This window comes from Notamacropus eugenii, chromosome 5 (assembly GCF_028372415.1).
Source record: "Notamacropus eugenii isolate mMacEug1 chromosome 5, mMacEug1.pri_v2, whole genome shotgun sequence".
Classification (NCBI taxonomy): Eukaryota; Metazoa; Chordata; class Mammalia; order Diprotodontia; family Macropodidae; genus Notamacropus; species Notamacropus eugenii.
The window spans coordinates 272,872,725-272,899,323 of record NC_092876.1 but is presented as its reverse complement, the minus strand read 5'-3'; the positions used below and the strand labels follow the sequence as shown (position 1 = coordinate 272,899,323).

The window sequence follows — 26,599 nt, the reverse complement described above, 5'->3', positions numbered from 1 at the left end:
TCTCTGTTTTGACCCTATCCCTCCTTAAAAGTGGTTACTTCTAATTAACCCCTCCTCCCATTTGTTCTCCCATCCCAACATCTCACTTAAACCATTCTTCCCTAATATCCTGTAGTGTAACATACATTTTCATAGCAAATTGAGTGTGCATGTTGTTCCCTTCTTAAACCAAATGTGAGGAGGGTAAGGTTCACTCTTTCCCTCTCACTTCCCCCTTCTTCCCCTCCACTGAAAAAGCTCTTCTTGTCTCATTTATGTGAGAGATAACTTGCCACATTCTATCTCTCCCTTTCTTCCCCCTATATATCTCTCTCACCCCTTAATTTTATTTTTTTAGATATCATCCTTTCCTATTCAACTCACCCTGTGTCTGAATGAGGACCCAGCTATCTGGGTAACTCAGGTCATTCTCTCTCTCAATCACTCCCTCTTCTTTTCTTTCACCTTTCCAAAAGAAGGTAAATTTTGATGGCCAGAGGCAGCCCAGGTAACTTGGGATTTATTGGCTAAATTTCTTCCTTCTTCTTTCCTTCCTTCCTTCCTTCCTTCCTTCCTTCCTCCCTTCCTTCCTTCCTTCCTTCTTTCCTTCCTTCTTTCCTTCCTTCTTTCCTTCCTTCCTTCCTTCCTTCCTTCCTTCCTTCCTTCCTTCCTTCCTTCCTTCCTTCCTTTCTTTGCTTTCTTACTTTCTTTCATTCTTTCTTCCTTTCTTTCTGTCTTCCCTACACCCAGTGCACTCTGAAACCCATGGATTAAACAACAATGGGTCCCTGCTCAAGCTCCACTCAATAACTGTTTTTGGATGTTCCTGGTTTAGAGTGAATGTCACTAGTAATTGTTTCTGGTTCAACCAAGAACCCTGAGGCTCTTGACCCTCCTAGTTTTATTTACTTATTCATTCCTTCATTCTTTCATTTATTTGATTATTTATTTATTTATTTTTCTTCTCTCTTTAAAGGAGCCATCCCCTGACTACTTTTTTTTAAAGAGACCTATTCACTGAATGGGCATTACTTCACTTTAAGTGAATACCTGAAAAGTTCTTAGCCTAAAAGGTCAAGGTCTCCCATTGCATCCTGGGCCATCTCCTATCATCCTGATGAATATCTGGTCACTGAATCCAGATGGCTCAGGAGCAGAAAATGAGGGTGGTGACCTTGCACAGCCCTTCCTCACTCAAAACAAAGTCCAGTGCAAGTCATGATATCATTTGTCTGATATCATGCCCCTATTTGAAAATGAAGGACAAACTCAACAACAACAATGTACAAATAAGAAAAAATTAGTAGAGTATATTTGACTGACAACAATGAAGTAGATTCTGTTCAACTTGTTTCTTTTGTCAAGAATTGATATATATGTGTGGGTATCATGGAGAATACTTGGAATAAGGATAATATTATTTGGAGACACAGGTGGGGTGGACTTAGTTAAGGTATTAGAAGGGACTGCAATGAATGTCACAACTTGCTACAACACTCCTTCCTTTCAGATTTTTAGTATTTGTGGTCAAGTTCCCTATTATGGATCAATGAGTAGATAATGGATTTTTCAAAAGATCAAAGATAAGTTTCAAATTTTAAGATTTCATATGATTATATGTTTCACTTAGAGATTAAAATTATAAATGAGAAAATAGAAGTCTGAGAATTCAAGTAGTCAAAAAAAAGATAATTGCATACTTCATTTTATCTAAATTTCTTTCTTTGGTACTTTATTTTTTAGTGAATTCATTTTAATATCTAAATATCAAAATAGGCATACTTTGACAAAATTTGAATTTTTTTAAACAAGAGTTTTTATTTTTCTTTGATGCTCTTCTCTTATTAAAAAGCTAGACTCTCATTTTCCTTTAGCAAGGAGACATGGAGTCATAACCAAGAAGAGGAGAAAGGAGCTTTGCCAATGGGTAAAGTGACTGCTAATAAAGCTTCCAGCCCTCTAGCAATGTAGAAACTGAAATCATCACCTGCTTAGTAAGTATTAATTGAAATTGTATAACATCCCAGGACAAGTTCAAATGAACTCTTGTTTGTTCCTATTCTTTCTTCCCAATCATCTCTCTAGCATTGGCCTCATATTGGTGTCCAAAATCTATATCTCTCTATTCCCCTTCCCATGTATTCTGTTAGATCATCCTTTGAGCTACTTATCTAGAGAGCAAAAATTTCCTAATTATATCTGAGAAGAATAGGGTGGGGAGTTGGAAACAAATAATTGGAAAGGGTTGCCCTGACCTTCCCTCCAGTTTTTATTGGTATCAAACATTATTTAACTGATACAACCCTTCTGTAGAGAATTGTGGAACTATGCCCATGGGGCTACAAAAGCATGCATACCCTTTGACTTAGCAATACCACTGTGAGGTCTGTATTCAAAAAGAGATAAAAAAACCAAAAAGGAAATGAGTTTTGAAGTCAATATGGGACCTCCAGGGAGTTATTTTATTTTGACCACACTGATATAGGAGATAGGAAAATGCTTTTTAAATCTTAAAGTACTATAAAAATGGGAGCTATCATAGAATATCAGCCTTGAATCAAGAAAACCTTGGTTCCAGTTGTGTTTTTGACACATTCTAGTTGAGTAACTCTGGACAAGTAGGTTCACTTCTCAGTTCCCCAGGCAGCTGTCCAAGACCTTGTGTTACAGATGAGGTATGAGTCCACACTGATAGAGAAGTTTCCTTACCAGGACTTCTCTGCACAAGTGGTATTAAAGACAAAACATAACAGAAAGTGTTAGGCATTGGAAACACAAACAACAACAACAAAACAATTTTTACCCTCAAGAACATTTTATCCTGCTTGAGAATAAATTTTTAAGTAGTTAAAAAGAAACAAGGAGGAGCAGAAGAAAGCAAGAATTTATATGGCACCTACAACCGTACTAATCATTTTTGAAATATTAAATCATTTGATCCTCACAACAATCTGGGGAGGTATGCACTGTCATTATACTTATTTAATAATTAAGGAAACTGAGGCAGACAGATGTTAAGTGACTTGGGAAGTGTCATCAAAGCTAGAAAGTGTGTGAAGCTGGATTTGAATTCAGGTGCTCTTGACTCCAGGCCCAGCCCTATATCCACTGTGTAATTTAAAGGAATGAACCTTTATGAGAATCAGGAAATATTGTCCTTAAGAGGTGGTAGCTTAAATTGCCCAATTATGTGACAATAAGCTTATAAATTTAAGTGAAATGGATGGATAACTACAAAATATAAATTGCCAAGATTTTCAGAAGAGGAAGTAGAATATTAAACTAGATTTATTTTAGAAGCACACACTGAACAGGCCATAAATGAGTTTTCTAAGAGAAAAGCACCAGTCCAGAAGCATTGACAAGAGAATTCTGTGAAACATTTAAAAATCAACTAATTCCTAAATAAATTCTTTGGAATAATAAGTAAAGAAGGCATCTTACCAAACTTCTTTTATGAAACAAATGTGGTACTGATACCTTAAAGCAGGAAGAGTAAAAACAAAGAAAGAAAATTATAGATCAATTTCATTAATGAATATGGTTTCAAAAATTCTAAATGAAACAATAGTTAAAAAATTACAACAATATATTATAAAGATTCTAAATTTTCATTAAGTGAGATTTACAGCAGGAATGCAGGAATGATTTAACATAAGGAAGAGTGTTAACATAATTCATTATATCAATAATAAAATTTTGTTAAATCATATGATTATATCAATAGATGCTGAAAAAGTTTTTAATTAAATTCAACACTCATTTCTATTGAAATCAGTTGAAAGTGTTGGTGTGAATGGATGTTTCTTTAAATTGGTAAAAAAGCATTTATGTAAAACCATTAGCAAGCATTATTTGTAATGGGGATAAGCTAGAAGCCATCCTAGTAAGATAGGGTATGAAACAAGGATGCCCACTGTCACCAATATTATCCAGTATTGCACTGGAAATCCTAGCAATAGCAATAAGAGAAGAAAAAGAAATGGAAGGAATCAGAATGGGGAATGAGGTAATAACACTATCACTTTTTGCTGATGATATGATGATACACTTGGAAAATCCCAAAGATTTAATTCAAGAGTTAGTTGAAACAATTCATAATTTAATCAAAGTGGCAGGATATAAAGCAAATCCACACAAATCATCAGCTTTCATTTCTATCACAAATAAAACTCTGAAAAAAGACAGAGTAAAAAATATCCCATTTAATACAACTCCAGACAGTATAAGATACCTGGGAGTAAACCTGTCAAAACAAAGCCAGGAGCAATATAAACAAAATAACCTTTAAGATTTCATAAAAATAAAACCAGATTTACATAACTGGAGAAATATTAAGTATTCATGGTAGGAAGAACCAATATAATAAAAATGAAATTTTAACAACACTGATTTTTATATTGAATGTTATCCCAATTCAATTACAAAAAAAAAAAAATGATTTTACTGAATTAGAAAAAAGTAAAATCATTTGGAAGCAAAGTGAAGAGTATCTAAGGAAATAATAATAAAAAATCTAAAGGAAGGAGTTTTAGCAGTATCAGATCATAAACTATATTATAAGGCAGTAATTATCAAAACTTTCTTGTTTTTCTAAGAAATTGAAAAATAGATCAATGGAATAGAATAGACAAACAATTTATAGCAGCAAATGAACATGATAATTTTGTATTTGACAAATGTAAAGACTTAAGATTTTGGGATAAGAATTCATTGGTAAAAATTGTTAGGAAAACTGGAAAGCAGAATGATATAAATAGAGCACAGACCAATATTGTACACCATTTCCAAGATAAACTCAAAATGGATACATGATCTAGATATGAAAAGAAATAGTACTAGAAAATTAGAAGAACATGGAAATATTACTTACCAATATGGATAAATGAAAAACCTCTGCATAAACAAGAGACAGAATAAAATTAGATATAAGTGGATCATTTTATTTTCATGAAAGATGATGTCTAGGCTCTTTTTTTGATCATGGCTTTCAGGTAGTCCCATAATTTTTAAATTGTCTCTCCTGGATCTATTCTCCAGGTCAGTTGTTTTTCCATCGAGATATTTCACATTATCTTCCATTTTGTCATTCTTTTGGTTTTGTTTTGTGATTTCTTGGTTTCTCATAAAGTCATTAGCCTCCATCCCTTCCATTCTAATTTTGAAAGAACTATTTTTTTCAGTGAGCTTTTGAATCTCCTTTTCCATTTGGCTAATTCTGCTTTTGAAAGCATTCTTCTCCTCATTGGCTTTTTGAACCTCTTTTGCCAATTGAGTTAGCCTATTTTTCAAGGTGTTATTTTCTTCAGCATTTTTTTGGGTCTCCTTTAGCAGGGTATTTACTTGTTTTTCATGCTTTGCTTGCATGTCACTCAGTTCTCTTCCCAGTTTTTCCTTCACCATTCCAACTTGATTTTCAAAATCCTTTTTGAGCTCTTCCATGGCCTGAGCCCATTGGGTGGTCTGGGATACAGAAGCCTTGACTTCTGCGTTTTTTCCTGATGGTAAGCATTGTTCTTCCTCATCAGAAAGGAAGGGAGGAAATGCCTGTTCACCGAGAAAGTAACCTTCTATAGTCTTATTTTTTTTCCCTTTTCTGGGCATTTTCCCAGCCAGTGACTTGACTTCTGAGTGTCCTCTCCACCCCCACCTCTCCTCCAGATCCACCCAGCCAGCACTTGGGGTCTGAGATTCAAATGCTGCTTCCCTGCCTCAGGGCTTTTGGCGGGGGCAGGGCTGCTGTTCAGTGTGAGATTAAGTTCAGGTGCTCAGGTGGGGGCAGGGCCACCACACGGGGCTCAGTTCCCTCAGGGGGTTTATGCAGAGACCTTCAACAATGGATCTGAGCTCCTGCCTGCTTGGGGAGCCCCGGTCTGCCGCTGCCTCTGCTGCTGCCTCCCGAGGGGGCCTGAGTTATAGGGGCACCCCACTCCCCTCTTGACCTGCCAAAGAGACCCTCTCACCAGCCCCTGTCACCTGTGGGTGGAGGGACCTGCGCGGCTGCTGGAGATTCCGTCCCTGAAGCCTGCTCGGATCTGCTCCTTTTGGCTCTGCACCGCCGAGGCAGGGTTGGGCTCTGCTCCGGGTCCGGGGCACAAGGGACCTTTTGCGAGAGGTTTTCAGGTTCTCTGGAGCAGAAATCTCGTCTGCTCCATTCTGTGGCTTCTCCTGCTCCAGAATTCGCTGGTGGTTCTTTTTTTTTTACAGGTATTTTATGGGCAGTGGGTTCGGAGGTAGCGTATGTGCGTCTTTCTACTCCGCCATCTTGGCTCCCTAAGTGGATCATTGTAATTGCATTAAATTAAAAAAAGTTTTGTGCAAATAAAACAAATGTAAAAAAAATCAAAAGTAAAGCAGAAAATTAAGAAAAAAATAAACATTTTCTCAGATCAAGGTCTCATGTCTTAAATATATAAAGAATTTAGCCAAATCTGTGAGAATGTGAGCCATTTGTCAATTAATAAATGGTCAAAGGATATGAATAGGCAGGAATGAAGGAATCAAAACAATTTATAGTCAGATGAAAAATACTTTAAATCATTATTGATTACAGAAATGCAAATTAAAACAACCTTGAGATATCATTTTATACCTACCAGGTTGCCTAAAATGATAGAAGAGGAAAGTGACAAATGTTGGAGGGAATGTGGAAAATTGGGACACTAATTCATTGTTGGTGGAATGGTGAACTGATTTAACTGTTTTGGAGAGCAATCTGGAATTATGCCCAAAGAGTTGTTAAACTGCCCATATCCTTTAACCTAGCAATCCCACTACTAAGTCCATTTCCAGATAATTAGAGGAAAAGGAAAAGAACTTATATGTTCAAAATGTTTATAGCAGCTCTCTTTGTGGTGGCAAAGAACTGGAAATTGCAAGGATACCCATCAATTGGGGAATGGCTGAGCAAATAGCTTGTGATGAAATATTTACTGTGACATAAGAAATGATGAGCTCAATGATCTGAGGAAGAACATGAAAACATTTCCACAACATAATGGAGTTCATGAACAGAATGAAGACAACACTGGATATGTTAACAGCAATATTGTTTCAAGAACAACTGAGGAAATCATTTATTTTGGTTATTATAATCACCCAAATTAACTACAAAGGATATATGAAGAAACACGTTATCTGCATCCAGAGAAAGAAATGATTAATAAAAGTTTGTATAGAATAATTTTACATACATACATATATATGTATGTATGCATATATGTATAAGTGTGTGTGCTTGTTTTTGTCTGATGGAAGTCATCTGTAGAAGCGGTGAGGGGAAGGAAAAAAAATTGCATGATAACTTTGTTGCATATTTAAAAGGAATGACAAAATGTACATAATAGATGTGCAGTTTCATGTGCAAGAATCTTTTTTACTATACAATGTTATGGAAATGCTTGTTTTGTCCCATGAATTGAAAATAAAGTTTTTTTAAAAAGGTGGTATCTGTGTAGAGCCTTGAAGGAAGCTCAAGATTTTAAGAAACACAGGGGAGAACAGATTATATTATGAGCATAGTGGACGAAAGTCAAAGAATGTGTGTGTGTGTGTGTGTGTGTGTGTGTGTGTGTGTGTGTGTGTGTGTGTCTGAGTCTGGGTCTCTGTGTGTATGTATCTGCAGTGCTCAGAACATACTAAGAGAATATTGTTCACTAAATTAAATTGAATTGTAGCTAAGATAGATAAGGAGACTGTGTGAAACCTGAGGGTAACTCAAGGCCTGCACAGAATCAAATGGAGAGGTCTGGAGCATGATACTACATGTGGTAAGGGTAACTCAAAACCATGGTCAAGGCTATTGAGGATCTGCTACTGTGGAATTAGTTAAAAGAAGAGAGGAGGGTTCAGGGGCCAAGAGTAGCTATGGTACAGAAGAAGATGAAGTATTGGCTCTGAAGTCATGAATACCTAGATTCATATTCAGTCTCAGACATTAACCAGCTGTGTGACAACACAGTCACAAGTTAAGTCACAACTTCTGTTTTTTCCATATCCTCTCCTAAAAAATGGGAAAAGTAATAGCACACCTATCTCCCAGGGTCGTTCTGATGATTGAACAAGATAATATTTGTAAAGTGGTTTGCAAACCTTGCATTGCTCTACAAGTGCTAGGTGTAATGATGATGGTTAGAAGAAGATTCAACTCAATTCAACAAGCTTTTATTAAGCACTTATGATAAACAAAGGCACTGATCATTAGACACTGAAAGATCCAAAGACAAAACAAAACATTTCTTATTCTCAGTGGCTTACATTCTAGAGAAGGATAAAAAATATATGCTAATAAATAAATAGAATATATATCAAATACATATAACTTTATTTCAAATGAGAGAGATCTAGGGGTATGTGATAAATGGTTACCAAACACCTCTCTGAATAAGTGTGTGTGCATGTGTGTGTCTGTGTGTATGTACTCACATATACTTGTATAAATGACACCTTGTATACATGACACTGTTAACAAGATTTTATTGAGATGGTCTCTAACCTGAGAATGACAAAACAGCAGGACAAAGTTCCAGCAACCAAGTAGCTATTTAATTTATTAATTTCATTATGTGGAACAAATTATAAATCCAGAATTCTCCCAATCAAAATCCAACTTGCTGAAGTAAAGACAGAAATTATATACATAAATGACAAGTGGGAAAGGAGGGGCTAAGGTGGATTCCAAATTAATTCCCAAGGTCAGAGTGGTTTCCCAGGACAAACTCCCAAATGGAAGACAATACAAAAATTCAGGAGCCCTGGGGGAGCTGTATTGTTCAAGTCCTTGGGGTCATTACTTGATGTGTCACAGGACCAGAGTCCTATGACAGGAACAGGTTCTACAATCTTTGATTCCCTTCACTCCGGGTACACAGGCAGAAGGATGCCAGCGATCATGAGCCTTGTCGACTGATCGATCAGTTCAAGCTTGTGCATCTGACTCATAAGCTGGACCGGACAATACAGAAAAACTTAATATATCAGTATATTCATTAGACGTATCATATCAATTAATATAAAAACCAATTACTATGAAAATCACAACACTTTAGTTTAACCAGGATTATTAAGATTTTCTTTGTCACTGTCTTAAGTCTAGACAAACTCCAAAACAAGGAATCAAGGTCTTATTTGTACCGTTTGAGGATTTTACCCACACAGAAAATTTAGCAGACAGTTCTGATTAGCTGTTACAAGCTGATTATCACCCATCTCTGGTAGCTATGGAGGAAGAGCAGAGATCTTATGTAAGAGATAGTCTCTAAGCTGAATCTTAAAGGAAGTTAGAAATGCTGAAGCAGAAATATGAAAAGGGAGGACAATCCAACAGTGGGGAAATAACTTTGTTCTATTTGACCATAGAGGGAAGAACTAGGAAGAATGGATAGAAATTTCAGAGCGACAGATTAAAGTTTGGTATAAATGAAAACTTCGTAACAAATAGAACTATAAAAAACAAAGCAATTGGTCGTTTTGGAAAACAGTAGGTTTTCTTGGATTAGAATTTTTAAAGTAAAGGATTCATATCTACCTGTCAGATTTGTGATTGAGAGGATTCTTGTTCAGGTTCAAGTTCAAAAACATGCCCTTTGACCTTGGAGACTGACTAATTCCACAAATCAGGATGTTGTTTATTATTTTGTTGATTGTCTAGATTATGAAAGTATTAGAGAAAATACTTGTATCTTGAGTATATTTTTCCTCAATATAGACAGTTGTTAAACATCTACCAGATTACTCCGGGACTAAGAAACATACAGCCAATACATTCCTTGATAGTACTAACTTTAGCATTTTGGTTTTTAATACTTTTAATACTTACTCCCTGTGAAAGTGAACATAGACAGGAGAGTGCTAAGGGTATGAAAAAAAGAAAAGACTAAAGGTACAGGATAGAATACAGAAGATATCTAGGAATGATTTCATAGATCTTTTTTGAAGAGAATAAACCTAGAACTGAAACAAAGCAGAAATTTGAAAATTAAGATAGGCTGTCAACTTTGCATCAGAGACTAAAGTAAAGGAGGAATGAATGAGAGATAACTGTCAATGGGGTTGGTGATTTAAAACAGGGGGAAAAGGGGAGCCCTTCAGAAACTCTGCACACCAATGAAACCATATCTTTAAACTATCCCTTACTTCCTGCAAAGAAACACTCTTCAAAATTGCTTGAAATTGAGAAAGACTGGTACCTTCAAAGATGAGTTTCTCTTAAGATAATGATATGACATGAGATAATGAAATAAAAGTGAATCTCAACAAAAAAAGTCCGTTAAGAGAAAAAAGAACTCAACTAGCAATTTTTTTCTTATGTTGGACTACTTTCTGGTTACATACACCATACAAAAAAGATGGAATGATGACCCAGAGAGAGGGCAGCGATACAATGACCATTCAGTGAAGGGGAAGAATTTGATCAACAGTTTCCACACAAAGATGGAAACAGGACCTGACCAGCGAGACTGAGGACTCCTAATTTAGTCCCCTGCGCTTAGTCTTGCCCCATACAAAATTCTTTTCAAGGCTCTTTTTACTTCCTTGTTTCTCAGAGAATAGATTAAGGAGTTCAACATAGGTGAGACAATGTTATTCAAAATTTGAACCACAGCACCAAGCAAAGGGTTGGGAGTGGACTGAAAATAGATGATGATAATTGGTCCATAGGCACACATGATGGCAATGAGGTGGGCACTGCAAGTAGAGAAAGCTTTGCTTCTACCTTCAGCTGAAGGCATTCTTAAAATTGCCATCCCAATGTGAGTATAGGAGATAAGAATAGTTAAAAGTAATGTTACAGTTAGAAGGCCAACATTAGTGAAACCCACTGTCTGGACCAGTGAGCTATCAGCACAGGCCAGAGGTATTACAGAGGGAATGTCGCATAAGTAATAGTCCACTACATTGGGACCACAGTAAGGTAACTGGAAGGTGAGGGATGTCAGTATAGTAGCATGAATACAACCTATCAATGAGGTACATATGGCTAGGACCACACAACATCTGGGGTTCATAATGACTGTGTAGCGCAGTGGATGACAAATGGCAACAAAACGGTCATAGGACATCACAGAGTATAGAATGCCCTCAGTACACCCCAAAAAATGATGGAAGAAGAGCTGAGAGGCACATCCTTTATAGGAGATGGCTCGACTATTTCCTGAGAGAAAGACTAGCATTTTAGGAGAACTCACTGAAGGAAAAAATATATCAAAAGTAGATAAGAGTCCCAAGAAGAAATACATGGGTGTGTGAAGGTGAGAGGAGGAAATGATAGCCAAGAGGATGAGGAAGTTCCCCAGCAGGGTGAAGATGTAGATGAATAAGAAGATGACAAAGAGAAGAGTCTCCAGTCCTTCTGTATGAGGGATTCCCAGCAGGATAAACTCAGTCACCTCTGTGTAGTTCTTTATGTTCGTAGGGGAGTCAGGCCTGGGGGATGATAGAAGAAAGAAGAGGGCGAGTACAGGTATCAAAGACAAAGGGTGAGTTGGTTTGGCATGATACAAATTCATTTTTGATCACTAATTTATAGTTTTTATTGAAAAAATTTTAGTACAACAACTGGGAAGATAATCATCCATTGGATGAAACTCACCATTTTTTTTTACCTGAGACTGTTATCCTGAACTTTCAATCACCATAATTGCAAGTAAAATGGAGCTATGTGATGCATAAAATTAGGGCTTCCAAAAAAAAGAATGGAATGGAATGACTACTACTAATCACAGGAGTATTATTCAATAAGCATTTAAAATTGGAGAAAAAAATGTCCATCATAAAAATAGAGAAAAGCCAAAAAGAAATATCTTGGGTCTTTGTCTTATTTTATGCTGGTTTCCTTTACCATTCCTGGATGAGAAGGTCATCAGTCCTGGCCACCTGCTTAGAAATTAAAAGGTCACAGGCATTACAGCAACTTTGACAGTGACTGTATGAAAGTCACAACCAAGGTATAGACTGAGTGGGGACCTCAGTTGTGGAGAATGTCCTGTCACTATGTAGAAAATCACTTCCATATCTTGACATAAAAGTAATTCTCACAGGGGTGCAAAGATACTTCTTCTTTATCAAGTAGCATTTTTGGAAATTTAAGTCCAAAAATGAATTTAGAGGCTTGACCCTGGAACTCAATTTTTCAAACATTCCTAATAAACACTGCTTCAGGTACTGACTCCTCCATCACAATATGGATGATGATCATGACAACTGACATATAGGATTTAAAGTTTGTAAAACACTTTCCCTACATTATTTCATCAAAACTCTCAACCACTCCATCAGGGAGGTTCCATAGATATTGTTATGTCTGTTTACAAATAACAAAGCAAAGTTTCAAAGAGGATAAATGAGTTGCTATTAGTTGCAGAGCTTGTGTATCAAAGGTTAAGATCTGAACCCAGGGCATCATAATCCCAAGACAAGGTGTCTACCTAACCTGCACCCATGGCTTTTCCATGATCAACACAGATTTCCTCACAAAAAAGTGAAGGTAACTCCTTAATGAGGTATGGCAAAATATTTTGAGTCTCCACTTTTTACGGCTCTGTAGTTAGGTAAAAACTGTTGAATTCTCCAGGCTCAGTCAACCATCCCTAGACAGTGATGGTCCCATATACTTTTCTTCTTGCATTTCCTTTTCTGGAGATTCTAATAGAAAGATGGTCCCTAATCTTGGGAGTCATTCAATAGCCCCACTCAACCTATGGCTCCCCATTCTGCTCTCAGCATGAAAAAGCAGTGAGAGATTAAAACTGGGTGAACTTACATGTCCAAGGGAGAACACAGTTGACTGGGGATGACAAATCTTTCTTTCTTTTCTCATACCTCCCATGAATGGAAGATTGGAGTTTTTCCATTCATGCCTTCTATTTTAGGTACCATGAGGTAGAGCCAGTGTATGTAGCTGAGAACTCTGAATGCTTCTCTTTGTTAGACCAAATTGCCCAAATTAGACAGCACAGAACTGACTTTTCCTACCCACTGAAATGATTCTTTCTCAGACTTCAGCAGCCTCAGGACTTGGAGTGGGAGGTAGAAAGAGAATTTATAATTGACCTTGGTTTCCCCTTGGGATCTTATCTCTAGATAATCTCATCTCTAGATATATCACAAACTCAAGAAATCTCTGGAGTTGGGGGAATAATTAGACCTTGGGTGTTCTGAGACTTTAGAAAAGGGACAACACTGGTGGAGTAGAATCTCATGATATTTTTCTGGTAAAGCTAGTTCCAAAGTGTCACAGGTTTATAAATCCTTCTTTAAGTTTATTGGTCTCCCTACCACTACCTCAAAATTGTTATCAATCATAAATACTATGTGAAAAAATTCAAATGACTCCAAGTGAGAATAGAAGTGATCCTGAGAAAGAAGTCACCTTCAACTTAACTTGGGAATTTCAGATCTGTGGTATGGTTGTAAGCCATGGGATCTTCTCATGTAATGAATATTCACTTTGTTAATACCTGCCTCTGAATAGCACTGTAAATCCATAGTGTAATCAAGAACTTTTATTTCTTCTGGTTGAGCAAAGTCTTTATGTCAGAGTTGACTTCCCATGACAAATCCAAACATAAAGAATTCATTATTGTACTTTCGATAAATAAAAGAGTACTTCTGAATGCTCATAATTTGTGGCCCCCATACCTCTACTTTTAACTTTCTGGACATTGAACTCCGCTTCCCACCCCCAAGAGAATCCAGGAAGGCTAGAGGGCCTTTCGCTCTTCAATTCTTAGTCCCATTCTTCCTCCCCCAAAGTTCTGAGGCACTGCATCTCTCTGTCCCCCTGCTCCCCTCCCTTACTGATTCTACCAAATGGTCCTTCATACTAGTTGAGTGAACTAGGAGTCAGTCACCAATTGATATACTTTTCATAATGTGGAGAATCATCGGCCCTTGCCATTTGCATTAATAATCTTTTTCATCTACTTTTTCTTATCTCCCTACCCAATCACCCCATGTCTTAACATTCAGGATTTATAAAACTTCAATAACAGGGGTTGGTAGGAGCTGAGGAAGGAGATTGAGAAGAGCTTTATCCTACCCAGACACTTCCAAGATCTTCCCTTCTCCCCAACCTCTTTGTCAATATGTCCTTCTATACCTCCCCTCTCCACTGATCTTCAAACTTTCATTATTCCTATTATTCCATTATTTCTTTTGGATAGGAATTTGGATTGTACATTCCTCTCTAACCCTTAGGTCCATCCCTGCCTTCCCAAAGGTTGTGGGATCTTGGAGTCCCGTAGCTTTCTCCTATCCCCAATTTGTTACTCATACAGCTTTGATGACTTAGAAGTTACCAACAACAATCTTTCTGGTAATGTGAAGGACAACTGGACCTTGGAATATGCACTAATGATATACCCTCTGAGAAATTAAATCATTTTGACTATTATAAATAGCCAAATTATCTATAAAGAGCATATGAAGGAAAATCCTGTCTGCATCCAGAGTTCAAGGAAATTCAAAGGACTAGCAAGATGTCCATAATATATTGGCAGTTCCATGTGCAACCATCTCTTTTTTTATATTCTACTTTGTTATAGAAATGCTTGTTTTATTCCATAAATTAAAAATAAAATAAATAATTTTTAAAGGGGGGAAATAAAGTCAGGAAAAAGTAAAAGCAAGATTTTTTTCCAAAGGAATTGGCATTGCATTATTGGTATTTTTTTTCTCAGCCCAGACAGAAGTTCAGAAAAAGAAATTTGAGCAAAGTGTGTGAGCATTTTGTTTTCTTTGGTATTCAGCAAGTGGTTTCTATGATTTTTTTCTCCTAACATTTCTGAGTCATTTGGACAAAAGTCTGAATAGATGCTTTTATAGGAAATAAATCTATATGGATTAGATGCCACTTCTAACAAAAATATCTGTCTATTACAAAGGATTGGAAAGGGGAAAAATCCACTTAAGATGGAGTAGAGGTTGCCTTTGAGAGGAAAAAGCAAATATTAAGGAAAGGTGGGTGCAATGAAGAAAAATTTAAAATTTTAGATATTTGCTTTGGGTCGCTACAGGTCTTCTCTATATGTGTGTGATCGTCTTCAGAAGGAACTGCAACTTTTGGTTACAACTAAGTGAAAGTAACATAAAGCTTTAAAGTGTCCATGTGAATATTCTATTGGAAACAGCCTGAAATATAGCCCTTTGTGTATGACCCACATAGGGGTTGCTTGGAGAATAATACCTGGATCACCATGGTTACCAAGATGCAAAGGAAAGCCATTTTTGATATTTGTCAATGTGATATTGTATCACTCCCTCAGGTATGGCCTGTCAGACTTGTGGTGGGAGATTCTGTGGTAGATTCAGAAATGATTTCAATCTGTAAAGGAACTTTAGTATGACATCCTATTCTACCTTGTCTTTCTTGAACCAGGTTATACCATTACTTGTTGTCAGCACCATTTGAATGTGAGCTCTTCTGTAGTTTTGTGACATGTCTGCATCTCAGGTCTTTCACTTTTGCCTTCATAGTATCTTTCACATAATTCCCCCCCTTATAAATACTGCCATCACCTTCATGAAATCCCTCATGACCTTATTCCTAGTAGCCTGCTGGTTGATTTCCTTGCCACAAGTCTCTACTTACTTCAGTCCATCTTCTACTCAGTTGTTGAAAATGATCTTCCTAACATGAAGATCTGACGATGTCCCTGTTTAATATACTCTACTGACTCCCTATCACCTCCAACATCAAATATAAAACCCTCTTTATGACAATTAAAGCCTTTCATTAACTAGTGCTCTCTTGCTTTTCAGTCTTCTTATACCTTACAGTTTCTCCCAAACACACTTTGCCAAACAGTAATACTTTCCTTCTTGCTGTTTCATGAACAAGAGCAAGACCTTTAATTTCCCAACTTCAAGCATGTCCATAGGCTTTTTCTTCTGCCTAGAAGACTCTCTTTCCTTATTCCTGCCTCATGATATCCTTGGCTTTCTTCAGATCCAAGGCCAAAATCTGACCTTCTATAGAAGACTTCTTTTCTCTGTTGATTATTCACAGTTTATCTCATGTATAGATTGCTTGTACAGAGTTTCTGGCATATTTTGCCTTTCTTTTGTATAGGAAGAAAGGAATGAATGAACTTAAGATGGAAGATAGGTAAGTGACAAATTTTTAAATGATGTCATTATAATTTGGGTGCATAACCCTGCCTACTAAAAGACCTTTCCAGAGAGAAGAAACTGAACTGAGTGGAAAGTCGATGAAATTTTTTTCAAACATCTCCTGCTCTCTCCCTCCCACAAATAGCAGTGTGGAAAGGGGGAAATGGAAGGTCCATAGGATTTAACAAGACTAGTTAGAGAAGAGGAAGGCTGATAGAAATAATGCTCACAAAAAAACTTACACCCACAAAATTGTTTCCAGACTTCTAAGAGTTTTCTCTTGAGCTGACACAATGTTGTAGATAAGTCTTTTTCATTCAGTAAGCTCCACTGGACTGATTTTCCCCCTTTCCCGTGAGGAGGTTAAGTTTTTCTATTTAAAACAGCCTATGTCTGTGGATTCCTAAAAGGAGTCCCAAGGAGTTAATTCATTTTGGTGAGAATTTTAAACTTCCTCAAAAAGTTTAGTTTCCTTTCTGACTCTTTCTTGAGTTAGAAAGGAAAAAAAAAGAACTTTCTCCACTTGCAAGGAGTCTTACCTATCACAATCTGATTTTCTTTGGTAATAAAAATAATGTATCATCTCTCTTAGGGACTTTATTGTCTCATCATTGTCTTCTCCACCTGTCAGTGATTAGGAGTTTTAACCATTTGACACCATACATATCTATGAACCCTCCCAATACTTACATGAATATACATTAATGTGGTTAGAAAAAAAAGTAGGTGCTTATTAGCTGTGATTTGGCTAGTCAAAGTGTGGAAATAGAATATGATTGTACCACCAAATGAATATGAGGGATTTCTATAAATATAAGATGTTAATGATCTGCTGCAGAAAAAATAAAGTAGAACCAAAAGAATATTATACACAATGAATGGAATACTTCTAATTGGCATGATTATGCACAGTTATGTTATATAATTTTCACTGATCACTGAATTCTAATTCTTCTTCAAGGGCTGAGAGGAAGGGAAAGAAACAGGAAGTAATTTCAGTTCTCCATCACAGCTTTTTTTTCCATTTTCTTTTCACTTTTTTTCTGTCCCCTTAAGATATGGCAGATACACCTCTCACTGAAAGACTCGATGGGGAGCATGGGACATCTTGTCCCGGGCTTTCTACGCTAGCTCTCCATCCCTGGGCTTCGCTTGGAATCTTACCTCAAGATCTAGATCTCTATTGGTCTTTGGACGTCTCCGGCCCCTCTGGTGGGGGAGGGGAATAACTAGACAGAACACCCGAGTTGGCAGCTGCACACTCTTTAATGGTTACATCACTCCCCAGATCCCCCAATGCACCCAGCATATATTTGGGCATCCGAGCTCCTCCCATGTTCCTCCCTGTAGGCGGAGCCTATCCTGTTACTGAGGCGTTCCCAGTACCATGCAGCTTACTAGACCAGCTAGTGCCACGTAAGCAGGTTGGCGCCTCCAGATATCTCAACTCTCCATACAGGAGGCCATGGTCCAGAGCTGGGCCCCAACAACATATCTCCACTCTGACATTTCCTCTAACAGAATGAAAGAACAAAGAAGTGGTTCATTTACAGGGGAAATCAAGAAATCAGCACATTTGTTGAGTAGTTATTATAGATGGAGAGTGAAATAAGAGCCAGGAAAACAAGTTACAAAATGACCACAATAATTGAAAGGACAAAAATATTGAAAGATTTCAGAATTCTGGTAAATTCAATGACCAATCAGGAATTCAAAACACCGAAAAAAAATGTATTTCCTACTATTCAATAGTAAGGATTTAGATTAGAAGTAGAGAATGAGAAACACATTTTGAGACATAGCCAATGTGTTGGTTTATTTGAGGCTTCACTCTACTTATTTAAAAGTACAGTTTCTATTTGGGGGCAGGGGAAGATGATAGGAAGTAATAGAGATTAAAAAAGAAGAAGAAGAAATACATCAGGAATCATTTAAAAATAGATGAAAGAGAGCAAAAGAAATTTCACAGGGATACAGACAGGTCAATACAGTAGTTTTGTTAGTACTGCATGAGAACGCTACATTTCAAAGAACTGTATATCACATAAGTTCATAGGTCATATTTATTTTGCTTTACTTCTTTCTATATTGAAATGTTAATGTTTATTCATGTTTATTAAGTTCATAATAAAAAGAAAATATACATTATTAAAAATATGTTATTATATGAACATTATAAAACATAAGAAAATGTATGTGCACATAAACATATTTTGTAAGAATCAGCAGGTTCAAAAAATAATTTATGCTAGTTTGCAGTTTCTTAACAAAGTTTGAAAGATATTCTTGAGATTTGGGCTCAGACTTTATCCATCAATACTTAGATGCTTACTCATTTTCAACAGTGAGTCTCATTTTATTTAACACTTTGTTGAGGGCAAATTTCACATCCCTATTCCTTAAACTGTAGATCAGGGGGTTCAACATGGGAGTCACAAGATTATTTAATATCTGAACCACTGAGCCAAGCAAGGGACTGGGAGTGGGTTGTAGGTAGATGATGATGACAGGTCCATAGGCACAAAGGATTGCTGTGAGGTGTGCACTGCAGGTTGAGAAGGCTCTCCGTCTCCCTTCTGTGGAAGGTATTCTTAAGATGGAGATCCCAATACGAGTATAGGAAATGAGAATGAGAGAAAGGCATAAAAGAGACAAAATACCAACATTAGTGAAACTAACCCTCTGGGCTAAAGATGTATCTGCACAGGCCAGAGGTAAGACAGCAGGAATGTCACAGAAATAATAGCCTACTTGGTTGGGGTCACAATAAGGTAACTGGAAAGTAAGGGAGGTCAGAATAGTAGCATGAACACAGCCACACATCCAGGTGCTTGTTGCCAGAATGGAACACACATGATGATTCATGATAACTGTGTAACGTAAAGGGTAACAGATGGCAACAAAACGATCATATGCCATTACAGTGTACAGGAAGCACTCAGTGGAGCCCAGGAAATGGTAGAAGAACAACTGGGCTGCACATCCCTGGAAAGAGATGGTTGGTGTCTGACCAGAAAGATAGAACAGCATTTTGGGTGAGGTAACTGAGGAGAAACTCATGTCAAATATAGACAGGTTTCCCAGAAAGAAATACATAGGGGTATGAAGGTGAGAGGAAGAAATGATGGCCATGAGGATGAGCACATTCCCTGACAGTGTGCATAGGTACAAAAACAAGAAGAGAACAAGGAGCACTGTCTCCAGCCCTGCTGTCTGAGGAATTCCCAGCAGGATGAACTCAGTCACAACTGTGTAGTTCTTCATTTCCTTGGAAAAGTCAGCTCTTAGCTATCCGTGAAAGGAAATGTATAATTTATTTTTTTAATACATTGTTTTTGAATGCAAAAGAAAGAACTGCTTCAAATTGCTCCAGAAGTTAGACAGCTGCTGTCAGGATCTCACAATTTCTGAGTACAATGTACTAAGGATCCAAGATCTCTCTGACACACATGTCCATAGAGAATGAAACAGAAAGAATGTAGGTTGGAGCCAGATTGTGGGAGACTTCAAATACCATGCTGAGGCAGCTTCATTTTATACTAGAGGTCATTGGGAGTCACTGGAATTTTTGTATCTAGGAAGAAACATGGTTGGACCTGTGCCTTAGAAAGATTATTTTGGCATCTGTGTGAAAGAGAATATAGAGAATATAGAGATAGTCAGCAGAGAAACCAATCTAGAAGCTATTGACCTAGTCTAAGTTAGAGGGATGGGGCTCAAACCATAGTAGTAGTAGTATGAGTTGAAATAAGGAAGTTTCTTTGAGAGACATCAGAGAATTGTCAAGATTTGATAACCTACATACAACCAAGCCAACAATGTCATTCCAAATTCTTTCTCACAGTAACAAAGTCATAAAACAAAGATTCAGTGCCCAACAACCTAAGAAAGGATCCAGCTTTGGTTTTAGTTCTTAATCATTCAAGTTGGTTATCCCAGGGTTCCAGCCACTTATAAGAACCAGTGTATTCTTGGAAACCATTGTATTCAGCCACTTCCAAGAACCAAAGGGTACAAAGAAACATTTGAATTCAAGGTTTTCACTGCTGGGGATGGAAGCTCAATTCCATGTGGACAGTCTCCGGCGGGTAAAGGTGGGAACTTCTAAATCTTAGAGTTCTCATGAGACCCCCCAGGAAAAGACTGGGAATCGAGGTGAACCGAGCTATCTCGTGTATTTCCGCCTCTTCCCGTGAGAAACGTGATGGGAGAGAGCTCTCCCTGCCCTCGAGATTGTCCCGGATCTGGGCACACCTAACAGCACGGTATTCAGATGCAAACTATGTGGCTGGAGAGCTTAAGCAGGATCAGGAAAGCCCGAAAGCTCGCTTGGGCGGAGGGGCCACGTGTGAGGACACAAGGCTCCGCTTTTCCTCTCTCTTCTCTCCCCTCCCCCTCTCTCCCCACTTATACTTCTACTTCCAATCTCTTATTGTAAGATCTTTGCCTCCTTGGGAGACCTTTCTCTCTCCCTCCTAAGGAAGAATTCCCCTGCACTTGTAACCAGACCCTGAAATAAAGCTCAACCCTTGTTCGACTCTGGAACGTCCTTTCTCTCATACGAGCATCTGGTTTGGCCAGCCGAAGACCTCTGATAGAGGTAAAGTAAGACTCGGGTAGCCCACAGGCCTCTAGGCCTGGCATTTCACTTTTCAGTTATTCTTAAATTTCTATCATCACTAAGGTAAGTGCCCAATCTAAGACTATCCAATGCCCAATCTAAAGCATTGACCTTCCCTAATTTTCTTGATATCTGAACCTAATTGCTACTTGGATTGAGAGGTCTATTACACTCAGTCCCTAATTACTTTCCCCTTATTTTCCTTCTTTCACCATAACTTTTCACTCAAAGCTGACATCTCCCTCTTTCCATCATATCTCTTGGCTATACATATAGAAACCCTCAAGAATTAATTTCTGCAACTTATTTACAAGAAGATACAAATTCAATGTAAAGCAATTGGAAGTGAGAATAAAAGAAAACTATTCAGTCCTGAGTATCTGACTTCATTAATATGGTATTTTATCTAGTTACAGTTTTCTGGACCTAGTTTGGTCCATCATCATTTCATTCTGTCCTAGTATTTCAAGTACTTTGAAGGCACCAAAAAAGAATGATATCTCTCATTCAGGGAAAGATATGGTGCATTATGAAATTCCCAAGTCTCTCTTAAATTATAAAGCCTCCTGAGTACATGATGGGCAATGGGCTCTCTACCTATCTTCCTAGGTAAGTATTCAGCTAACAAATTCTGTTCTGTTCCCCTTCTCTGTTGTCCTCCTGCCTTCCCTGTCTTCCCATCCTGTCTTCTTGTTTCATCTTCCCTAACCAAGAAGAAAAATAAACAAGAAATCCAAATGATGAAATGTGAAGGTAAACCCATAACCTCAAAAATCAGAATAATTCAATTTGAGATAAGTTAAGCTGAGGTCCAGAAAGTGGATTTCCCCCTCGCTCCACCTTGTATTTTACAACTAGTTAGGGTCTCAGCTCAGCATCATTATTAGATCTCCTTTTTTTCCCAACTGTCCTGCTTCTCATCTAATGCAATATTCTTATAGAGAAGAGACACTGATTCCTCTCTACCTCATGCTCTCTCATCTTACAGATAAAAATCAAAGATCAGAGCCCAAGAAATAGCAAATGCATAGTTGTTATACAGTCCAAGTTTGTCATTAATTAGGCAAATTACCACTGAGAAAGGTAAATTAAGCATATCTGGCAAGAAATTACTCCCCCTTATTTGAGCCTGACCTCTTTATCTTTGTAAAGAGGTTCAGGTTGCTCAGTGCCCAAATTTTGGTGACTCTTGGCAGTCAGCTAATCCTGCTATATTTACAGCTTTACACTTTCCAACAAAGAGAATGAAGCCTCTAAACACTAATAGTCTCACTTCCCAAGGCTCAGACTTCTTTAAGTGAATGTGAGAATGATAGGAAAGAAGAGAAAAGAAAGATGGAGTGGTGAGGTAGGAGAGAGTCAGGGAAGAGAATGAGGAGAGGGCACAATTTTTGCACTCACATTTCTAATAGTCTTAGGCATGATTGATTGAGGCTGAGAGGTAATTTTTCTTTGTCCAAGACTTCCCCTGTCAGGCAGGAAAGAGGGGAAACTGTAAGATTCTTACAAAACTCAACTCTGTGGTCAGATGCTTCAGAAATCTCTCCTTTTTCAGTCAATCACTCAGGAAGAAGATAATACAGATAGGACAATTTCCTCACCTCTTCTCATTGAGTATTTCCCAAATTCCAAGACCTAAAATATTTCCCATATACCTTAAATTTACTTGACATCCCTTTGGGGCCTTGTCCTGTAAGCCTGGAGCAGAGGGATCAATTAAAACCTGGGTATTCTGGGACCTTCGAAGAGGGAAAACACTGGCATAGACAACATCTGTAAGCCAGACTTTCACGCAACATTATACTCCCTTTGTTTAGATTTCCTACTGACAAATATTCTGACATACTGTTATCTTTTTTACATATATGTGTATGTCCTATCTCTCTGAATAACTTCTAATTATGTGACTTATATCTCTTATTATTTCCATAGCATCTATCACAGTGCTTTATAAATAGCTGGGAGCTTACAAATATTATTTGTCAATTGAGATGTTGACATATATTGATCAAACTGGTATAGTCATCTTTCTCCTTAGCCATGCTACATGTCACATAAAGAAATGTTGATGATTGGCACTGCTTATCTCAAAAACTGTTCAGTTTGTTTATATAATACACAGTTTCATGTATATTTGCATTTGTAAAGCAGCTAAGTCTCAAAATATTTAGAGTGCTAAACTTTTGTTACTAAATGTGTGACCTTGGGCAATAAAATGAGGCTATCAATAGCACCTTCCTTCCAAGATTTTTATAAGAATAGAATAAGATAATTTTTGTAAAGCACTTTGGAAACCTTAAAGAGTTATACATATGCCAGTGATGATGGTGGTGGTAGTGGTTTAGGTTCACAAAAAATAAGAGAAATATTGCAAAGATAAAAATAAATGCAACTCTATAGAAGTAAAAAAGATGTGGAAAAAATACATTCTTTTTTCTCCTTTATTTTCCTCTTTATCAGTCTCTTTGACGGATAGTTTGTGACCTAGGATCACACACCTAGTGTATCAGGGTGTATTTGAACTTATTCTAGGCCTTGTATTCTACCCATGCCACTTAGTGGAAGAGGAATAAGACATTTATGGTCTGGGTGTCCTCCCTAAATGGAGGTGTTGGGAGAAACCATTCCATCAGAGGGAGAGGCTGCAAGGACAGAGTCTACTCCCAATGCATGAATTCCATCACTGGAATAAGGCTGCAGGATGAAGATCTGGGGCATGGCACAGGGCATTCGGAGTGTAGACTGGAGAGGAATAAGATACAATTAGGACAGAGTTTTCAGTGATCTCTAACTGCTTACAGTCTCAAAAGTCCATCTTTCAAATCTCCTAGTGATGCCCTATGACTACAAGTCAGGGAACATTGTAATCTCCAAAGATTCAGAATTGCAGATCACCAGAAAGGCAGTGGAAAGATACACAACAGAAACAGTGTTACCCATAATGATTTAAATGTGAGAAATGACAAAACTGACACTATCAAAGATGTGTGTGTGTGTGTGTGTGTGTGTGTGTGTGTGTGTGTATGACTGAACAAGAGGGAATTGTAAGGATAACAGAGACACAGTCTGGGAGTTGCTCTGATGTCCATGAAATATTTATCCTTTTTTTATTATTTTTTTTAGATTATCCTGTGTATATATATTTCCTTACCAGCATAGTCAAGCAAAACGAATTCTTATATTAGCCATGTCCAAAACTATGTATTTTATTCTGCATATTTATGTTATGTCTCTGTTGGGAGGTGAGTAGCATTCTTCATCATTTGTCCTCTAATATATACATATACATATATATATATATATATATATATACACACACACAAAACAGAAGAGGAATTCTTTTGATGCATTGAGTGAATTATCTGTAAAATATAGTGGAGACATATGAATATACAGACTCCATGTACAAGAATTACTTATGACTGAGACAAGGGAAATTCTCTGAGTGAAATCTCCCTGAAGCCTCTGCATGAGTTGTACAGTGTGATGATGTCACACATTGTGTATGCTGATTAGGTAGGAATACTTCCAGGTTGTCAGTTTAAAAAAAAGAGTGGAAGAATTAGATGGAAGTTAGTGAAATGAGAGTAGTTAAGCAAAAGTCACAAGAGACAGGAATAAGTGGCAGACACATTTACCAGGTTAAGGATACAGATGGAGGCTTTGAAAGCCAAGCTGGTGCCACAGAGACAATCTGTGTTGTGAGAGACCTACTTTAGTCATCTGTGGTTCACAAGAAGTCAGTTCTCAGTAGCCCAAGCCCAGAAACCTAAAGGAAAGTGGCTAAGCTGGGAAAACTAAAGACGTTGACTTCAAATACAAAATGAAGGCATAGGCCTTCAGTTTAACTGACATGGTCTTCTCTTTCTTTGTTGGGAAGACTGACTCATTGGGGAAAGCTTATAAAATGTTTCAATTTCCTGTCATTTACTTTGCATTTTATATTAATTAACTTGTTCGTTTTTCGTTTTGTTCTCACTTGATGTGTCATTTGGCAGTCATTGGGTGGAGACTTGGAAATGTGGATTTCAAAAGACAATGACCGAAGACAGCAGTGGAAACCTGGGAAACAGCAAAATCACCCCAGAGTTATAGGGAGGCTCAGAGCTATGGATCTGAGCCCATGCTGGACCAAATACAGAACAGAACCCACCTCTTCCTCCCTAACACATTCCCTTGTAAAACTGGGAATCGTCACTACATTCCATTCAATCCACAGTTCGGGGTCAGCATCTATCCAATGCATGGCTCTGAGCTCCTATCAAATGACTCTTTGGAAGACTAAGTCACATGACATGATAGAGATAGGCTGAGTGGTAGATAGAGCATTGGACCTGGATTCAGGAAGATGTGTGTAAATCCTACCTCAGATATTTACTAGCTGTACCATCCTGGGCAAGTCACTTCATGTCCATTTGTTTCCATTTCCTCACCTGTAAAATGAAGATGGTAAATGGTAGGTACCACCTACCTTCTAAGGTTGTTCGGAGGGTCAAATGAGATATTATTGATAAAGTGCTTTTCATACCTTAAAGCTAATTATACAAATGCTAACTATTCTCACTAATTAAAATAATAGTTGCTGGTATTTATATAGATAGCTTTAAAGTTTCCAAAGAGTTTTACATGTTAATATTATTTCTTCCTTTTAATAGCCTTGTGAAGTAAGTGCTATTATGACCTCATTTTAAAGATGAAGAAACTCAGGCAGACAGCAGTTAAGTGAGTCGCTAAGAGTTACATAGCTAGCACATGTCTGAGGCAGGATTCAAATTCAGGTCTTCTTCACCCCATGTGGGGTTTTCTTGGCAAAGATACTGGAGTATCTTGTCTTTTCCTTCTCCAGTGGATTTAGACAAAGAGTAGGTAAGAGACTTGCCCAAGGTCTGAGGCCAAATTTGAATGCAGGTCTTCTTGACTCCAGGTCCAATGCTCTATCCACTGAGTTACCTAGCTACCTGTGGGGATTTTCAAAAATGTCCAATCTGAAAAAAAACCAAAAAAACAAGCCAACAAACAAAAAACACTGAGGCAAAGCTCTCAGCCAAAGGCACTTTATTAAAGAGTCCATGGTCCCTTCCAACAAAATGGACCTCACATCTCACTCATGATCTGAGATGCCCACTTCCTTTAGGGCCTTAGTTTTATAATGCTTGATACCTGGACAATACAGGTGGAGCAGGTCAAAAATAAAGTCTGATTGGTAGCTGGATCTTGCCCTTAACCCTCCTAAAGGGTCTACATAAAATACAGAATCCCATTGGTTGACAAATGGGCTATTGAGCAGACCTATCTTGACCTTCAAGGAGGTCCTACCCAAACCTGATGAGCAGGCTCATGGGTTTGGGTTGAAGGGTAGATATCAAAATATCCACATGGGCTGACAGGCCATGGAAAGGCAAGCTGCAGACCAGCCACCAGCATTACTCACTGGCTACCTGCTCACGGTCATCTCCCCATGTTGGACAACAGGAGAATGACAAGGCATAGAGGGGCACCAAAAATAGCCAGTCATCCCCACCACACTGGACATAACAAGGAAAAACAAGGAGGGAGGGCCTCTGTTTCCTATGATTAAGCAAGTGAACTTGCAATCTTTGTATAGTTCATAGCTCTGAGGCTTAATATACAGAATTTATAATCACCACCTCTATGGAATCATATAGAACTGATTAATACTGACTGGAATAAAAGAGGGGTGTGATAAAATAGGGGTCCATAAAATCATCTAGCACATATCTCATTGTAAGGGCAAGGAAAGTAGGATCTTTTTACTGTTTTTGTTTTAGTATGAAGTGCCTCTGATTGAATGATGTGGTTGGGGAAGATCTTCCCCATCCATTAATGGGCCTGGGAAGATTTGTAGAAGACCCTCACCTTTTATTAATT

At 37.8% G+C, this 26,599-nt stretch overlaps 2 protein-coding genes across 2 annotated transcripts; both read right to left on the bottom strand.

Moving 5' to 3' along the window:
- Positions 1–10,451: 10,451 nt before the first annotated feature.
- Positions 10,452–11,486, bottom strand: LOC140507863 (olfactory receptor 10N1-like). The gene has a single exon (XM_072615728.1). The coding sequence runs from the start codon at positions 11,484–11,486 to the stop codon at positions 10,452–10,454; it is 1,035 nt and encodes a 344-aa protein (XP_072471829.1).
- Positions 11,487–18,417: 6,931 nt separating this feature from the next.
- On the bottom strand, positions 18,418–19,362 carry LOC140509158 (putative olfactory receptor 10D4). The gene has a single exon (XM_072616989.1). It carries the CDS (start codon positions 19,351–19,353, stop codon positions 18,418–18,420), a length of 936 nt encoding a protein of 311 aa, XP_072473090.1. The 5' UTR covers positions 19,354–19,362.
- Between the last annotated feature and the right edge of the window lie 7,237 nt (positions 19,363–26,599).

What these genes read in the sequence shown, in the direction of transcription:
- LOC140507863 (XM_072615728.1), bottom strand. Translation starts at nt 11,486, where the DNA reads ATGAATTTGTATCATGCCAAACCAACTCACCCTTTGTCTTTGATACCT.
- LOC140509158 (XM_072616989.1), bottom strand. Translation starts at nt 19,353, where the DNA reads ATGAAGAACTACACAGTTGTGACTGAGTTCATCCTGCTGGGAATTCCT.